Source organism: Budorcas taxicolor, chromosome 1 (genome assembly GCF_023091745.1).
Source record: "Budorcas taxicolor isolate Tak-1 chromosome 1, Takin1.1, whole genome shotgun sequence".
NCBI lineage: Eukaryota > Metazoa > Chordata > Mammalia > Artiodactyla > Bovidae > Budorcas > Budorcas taxicolor.
Genome location: NC_068910.1, coordinates 194,059,323 through 194,065,691, shown reverse-complemented (window position 1 = coordinate 194,065,691; position 6,369 = coordinate 194,059,323). Strand labels below are relative to the sequence as shown.

The following is a 6,369-nucleotide window of genomic DNA, read 5'->3' as shown; positions in this document are numbered from 1 at the left end:
GCAAATTTTTTCTATATGCCAGTAGCAATGTACAAACATTTTTGGGATCTTACAAGTACAAAAAAACACAGAATCTTTAGAATTAGAAACTTTTCCATGACAACAGAATTGTATTAAAAGTATGTAAGAAAAACGAAAAACAGTTGGTTCTTTTTGGAAACTACCCTTACAAAGCTAGCAATAGAAGTAAACCACTTGCCAACCTAGTCATTCAAATAGAAGGGCCATAATCATTGTTCCCCATTCCCTGTTTTGTATCCAACAAACATTTGTGCACATACAACAATTGGCTAGATCCCCCAAATAGGCTAGAGCCACCATCTAGAAAAGTTGGGACACTAGGGCCAAAAACTACATTGAACAAGGCACATCTAGTAATTACTCTACTGGGGGGGAAAACAAGGGGGAGGGGCAGTCGTAGGGTGCCTGGGAAAGGATGGCATTTTAAAGAAAAGTGCTGGCACTTGACTTTGAAGAGAAATGGGGGTGGGTTGGCGGGGAGGCATAGAGCTGCTTAGGGGTGACCTCCCTAGAGAAAAACCTAAGTAGCTGTCTTAAAGCACGCTGTGTTTCAAGAGGCTTTTCTTTGCCCAGGTGAGTTTCCTTCCCAGGGATCTAGCCAGCTAGATGTAAATTTTGCAAATGCTGCAAAATTCTGCAGGACAGCGTGCATGCAAAACGCATCACGGCCTTGTGATTCTGGCTGGGTGGGCAACATACACCCAGCAGTCACCAGAACAGTCCATCCTGGTCCCAGCCGGTGGCTAAGAATTGTGGGAGGAAGTTCATTCTTGAAACAGGCGTCTCTGGGCCTTTCGAGCAGGAACAGGAGGGTGTTGGGGGCGCTCGTGAAAACCTGGACAAGGAGAGGGAGGCAGAGGTTGGAGTGGTGAGTCGGGGAAGAACTCCGGAACGTGCAAGTCTAGGTTGTCTTGGTGGTGAGGAGAGCCTCTCTCTGGAGTAGGGTTGGGCGCCTGAGGCCAGGGTTCTGGGACTAGGCCCAAGAGGTCTGGCTCGGATGCGCTTCTAGGCGAAAGGAGGAGCCCAGCAACTGAGCTGGCGGCTGCATTCATCCTAGCCGGCGGGAACACAGCGTCTGCGTCCTCCTCATAGACCTCTTCTTGGCCAGCGATCTCTGGGACAGGTTCATAGAATCCCTGCTCGAGGGCGATGCATTCCCCAGGAGCGTTCAGGAAAGAGCCCTGTTCCAGAACAAGGGCCGAGTGGCTCTCCCCTTCTAGGAATTCGCTGCTAGAGCCCAGGAGGGCTCCAGGGATCAGTATGAGGGTGTGATCCCCAAGAGAAACTTGCAGCACGGATGTGGGCTCGGGCTCCAGCACCAGGTCGACCTCGTCTAGGGGCAGATGCAGGGCATAGCCGTCGGCCAGAATCACCAGGGAGGTGAGCCCTCCCATGTCTGGGGTCCCCATCACGTTGTCCACTCTGGGCGCTACCTCGAACTCATGGTCCGTGGGCTCCTCCGTTCGACGGCGCTTGGCAGGGCCGGGTCCTTCGGCCTGCTGTTCCCATTGGTCTGCAGAGGAAGCGCTGGGGCTGTGGGGCCGGCTGCCCATCATTTCAATGTCGCCGCAGGCCTAGGGAGAGGAAGGGTTCTGTCCTACAGGTAATGACAGTCCGCTTGACAAGCCAGGCCGACGCGGGGCGGTGAGGCGCAGGACCGCGGGACGAGGAACGAGTCTTCGGAACGCTGGGATTGCCTCTGGGGAGTCACTCAGTCCTGGCGTCTAGGGGAGCTGCTGGATTTGGCCTTGCGTCTTTGAGCCTTCCGCACCTCACATGGACGGGTTTGCACAGAAGTGGGCAAAGGATGACGTTGAGTGACGCCGGCGGAACTTGAGTCGGAAAGCAGCCTCGCGTTAATCCTTGCCCCTTCAGGCTCCGCCCACAGAAATGGAGGCGTCTGTGTTGCGCAAGAGCTGTAGCTGTGGTGGGTAGTTCAAGGTAGACAAATACTTTTATAGGCCTGAAGGGGGCGGAGCAATCATGCAGCTCTAAGACTAGGCTTCCTAAGTCAAGAGTTTGGCTTTCCTCGTGTTGACCTCAGAAGCGGAAAGCCTTAACCGGAAAACCGATTAAATTTAAAGTCCCACCAGAGGAATGCTGCACCAGGACCCTGAGATGTAGTTCCCTCATCCTTTGAGACCTCGCCCTGGCAGTGACCTTTTATCTTCTTTTGGTCCAATAATGAGGTGAGGTCTTAGAAAGTGAAAAGTGAAAGTGAAAGTCGCTCAGTCGTGTCCGACTTTTTGTGACCCCATGGACTATACAGTCCTTGGAATTCTCTAGCGCAGAATACTGGAGTGGGTAGCCTTTCTCTTCTTCAGGGGATCTTCCCAACCCAGGGATGGAACCCAGGTCTCCCGCATGGCAGGTGGATTCTTTACCAGCTGAGCCTGGAGGGAAGCAGGTTTTGGATAACGTCCTTAAGCCTCTGTTTGCCTATGTTGTCAACGACTGTCAGATCCTTGCAGCGGAGTTGAAAAAGGAAAAGCGATGTTAGAATTGAGTGTCTTAATAGCAACCCCTGCAGGATTAGCTTATATATCTATCACGATATATAGTTAGCATGACTATGGTTATCTTTACATTTCCATTAACTGAACCAGGAGTTTGTGTGCCTGCTAAGTCGCTTCAGTCATGTCCGACTGTGCGACCCTGTGGACAAGCCCGCCAGGCTCCGCTGTCCATGGGATTCTCCACTGGAATAAGGTCCCCTGTCTAGGGGATCTTCCCCACCCAGGGATTGAACCCATGTCTCCTGTGGCTACTGCACTGCAGGCGGATTCTTTACCGCTGAACCAGCTGGGAAGCCTGAACTGAGTTTACTGTCTCTAATTTTGACGTAAACGACATGGGAGAGGTGTATCCGTTTTAGCGCAATTTTCTATTGATGAAATGTCTTGCCGAAGGACGAACCAGTTTACTCAGGAGCCAGAAACTAGCCTAGCTGAGTGTGAAACGTCAGGCTCCCCTCAAGATAATGAAGAGGACGGCGCCTTTGATCTGAAGATCAGTTCAAAGGTGAATCTATGCTGCAGATCTTGGTGACCAAGGGAAGGTGTGGCTCAGCTTCTCCAGTATTAATGGATGAAAACATCCAATAATGATTTCAGGGTAGGTAACAATGTCATATCAGAGAAGGCAATGGCACCCCACTCCAGTACTCTTGCCTGGAAAATCTCATGGATAGAGTTGCCTGGAAAATCTCATGGATGGAGGAGCCTAGTGGGCTACAGTCCATGGGGTCGCTAAGAGTTGGACACAACTGAGCGACTTCAGTTTCACTTTTCACTTTTATGCATTGGAGAAGGAAATGGCAACCCACTTCAGTGTTCTTGCCTGGAGAATCCCAGGGATGGGGGAGCCTGGTGGGCTGCCGTCTATGGGGTTGCACAGAGTTGGACACGACTGAAGCGACTTAGCAGCAGCAGCGGCAGCAACAACACTGTCATATGGCCTCAAAGGATTTCCTTCCACCCATGTCCATGTGATCGCTCACTCTTTTTTTTTTAACAAAATAGCTTATGTGTTCTCGTTTTGAGGGCTGCATAGCATTCCTTTATACAGAATTCTGTTTAAATCAGGCCTCTCTTGATGCTCATTTAAACCACTGGTGTGTGAATTGGGTGACACTGGCCTTCTCTGGCCAGTTACTGTGAAATGCAGATTCTTTGCCCCATCCCAGAACCACTGAACAGAGTTCCTGAAGCCACGGATGGAGGAATTCTTTTTAAGTACCTCCACGAAGATTCTGTGTTATGCCAAAGTTTAAGATCACTAAACATGTTTTCATTCAGCAGTTGAGGTGTTTAGGTAGAGGGCAGTTTGTGCTTGAAGTCAGGCCCCTGCTTATTGGTGACAAAGTCATAAAGGGAACTGAAACTTCCTGGGCTTAAATTCAGTGCTTTTCTCTGCACTTCTGGCCTGCATCCAAGTTTATGGCTGGCTTTCTGGTGTTCTTGGCTACTGGCTAAGAAATTCCCTTGTGGTGGTGACTTTGGTCTGGGCTGTGGCTGGTGGAACCTGGGCCAGCTCTACATCAGTGTTGAGGGACCCTCCTAAGTTCCCATGAGGTGAAGTTGGATGCCATTGTCACCAACCTCTATGTTCCCAAGCAATAGGAGCATCTGCTCTGCTACTTTTATTTGCATAGAAGGTGGGGTGGGGAGGGAAAGAATGGGAACTTGCAGGAAACAACTACTTTGGTCCTGGAGAGTTCTTTTGGTGATCTTTGAATACTCCATGGTCTGGGAATAGTGGGGGCTCCTTTCAGGAGAGTGAGTGTGGATGTTCCATGTTCTAAGAGACAGAGGGAACAACTGAAAGCTGGCCGGGACATCTGGTGGGGCTTGGGGCTCCTGGCATAATGGGTATTGCAGTTTTGAATGCGGAGTTACCAGTCCTTAGCTGGTGCCCCCTGTGTCTGCTGCTCTGCTGACCTCAGCACTTTCACATCTGGGTTCATTGTCCAGACCTCAGTGACTCCTCACTGTGAGACACTTCCCTTCCAAGGGAATGAGGACCTGGACTGAGACAAAGACGATTACTGGAGACCTGGCATAGATGCACCCGATTTCCTCTTCTGCTCAGCCTCTCAAGTCATGTCACCTTCACTAACCTCAGTTTCCTTACATGTGAAGTGGGGAGAGTGCCATCTACTGTGCAGAGGGTTGTGAAATAATGTCCATAAGATGTTCTTGGAGCCTGAGTGTTTAGTGAATAGTTTATCATGTTTATAGTATGTCTTTCCCACTTGACATTGTCAGGGCTGTTTTCAGTCTCTTGAACAATCCCTGACACATGGTAATGCATGGTAAATAATATCATCATTATTATCCTCTTCATCATCCTAAAAAGGGGTCTGATCTGTTAGAAAGTACTTTTCTAGGTGTTTTCATGGCATAACATCTGTATAATTCAGGAATGGCTTGCACCAGATTAAATATCTTTCATTCTGCCTCATTTTTGTTTAAGAAACCCAAAGGGGTACATTATCAGGCCCACTCGTTGGGCTTTCTTGGTATCAATCAACATGGAATATCCAGTCAGTATGAACTGCTTCAACCTCTGTGGTGCAGAATTAGCAAATAAATCCTGGTTCTGGGTAGGGTACAGGGTGGCTGCTGTCCCATTTAGGGAAGAAGAGTGAGGGAACTTGGGTACAGGAAGCCAGGCAAAAGATGAACATCACCAAGTAGAACTCAGGAGTTTTCTCAGCGTTGGGCATCTGAGCACTGTGAATTCTTTCTTCCTTCATTTAAGACTCTGAGCCACTCAGGTCCAGAGCTCTAGGCCTGACAGTTCTCTTGACATTGGCACTAATGAGGGCCAATGTGTTATTCTCTAAGAATGCATAACTAGTTTTTAAACATTCTTATTTATTTTTATTCACTTCAGGAATAACACCTGGTTACATATTTTAGAAAATCTAAATAGCATAGTTAAAGCTGTACCTCCCTTCAACTCTCCATCAGCTCCCAATCCAGTGGTGATGTGACAAGATCTTTTTTATGTATTTACACACATAACACAGGGGATTTGTTTTCTTCCTGAAATGGCAAAGTATTGTGTGGTTTTTTTTTTTTTTCTGAAAAATGTTAGAGCTTGTTGCTATTTGTTATCCACAAAGTATATTAACTCTTTTTCTGTTATTGGAGAGACCTTTCCCAGTGTGCAATACTGGCTTTTATATGAAAACGTTGTATAAGAAAAGGCAACTTCAAATATCTCTTATACACCTTTGTCTTTGCCTGAAGCAGAATGATGATAGTGGCCCACTTACTTTCTGCTTAGCTCACAGTAATTCTGATTTATTAGGCTGTGCTTTCTGCTACTACCCAAACACGTTACTGAGGAGTGAATAGCATTGTTATTATTGAAGTATTCCACTGATTAGGTATGATTACGGACTATGTGATCACAAGATCATTAATGTCATATCATTTTAAGAATGGCAAAACTGTCCTTAAAGTAGTTATTTGGGATTTTAAATGTTGAGGCTGAAACTGAAGCTGGAGCTAAATAGCAATTTGTTTGGCTTGTTTTTAACTGAATACTTGGCCTTCTCTGTTATAAGTGAAAGGCAGTAATTTCTGTATATTTTTTTGTATTCAGCTTTCTTATGGGATTTTTTTCTCAGTTATTTTTTACATTTACAATCATATGGTCTGCAAATGGTCTTATTTTCTCTCCTTTCAAAACTGTAAACACCTAATTCCTGTCTCTTGTCTAATTTGTGGGCTAGTATCTCCAATACAATGTCAAATACTAGTGGAAAATGGCATCTTTTTCTATTCTAGACTTTGGTGGGACTCTTCTAGTGTCTGCCTATTCAGCATGATACTGGCT

At 47.0% G+C, this 6,369-nt stretch overlaps 1 protein-coding gene across 1 annotated transcript; it reads right to left on the bottom strand.

Annotated features, from left to right (window-relative positions):
• Positions 1-785: 785 nt before the first annotated feature.
• On the bottom strand, positions 786-1,577 carry LOC128057472 (proline-rich protein 23B-like). The gene has a single exon (XM_052649889.1). The coding sequence runs from the start codon at positions 1,575-1,577 to the stop codon at positions 786-788; it is 792 nt and encodes a 263-aa protein (XP_052505849.1).
• Positions 1,578-6,369: the final 4,792 nt, after the last annotated feature.

What these genes read in the sequence shown, in the direction of transcription:
- LOC128057472 (XM_052649889.1), bottom strand. Translation starts at nt 1,577, where the DNA reads ATGATGGGCAGCCGGCCCCACAGCCCCAGCGCTTCCTCTGCAGACCAA.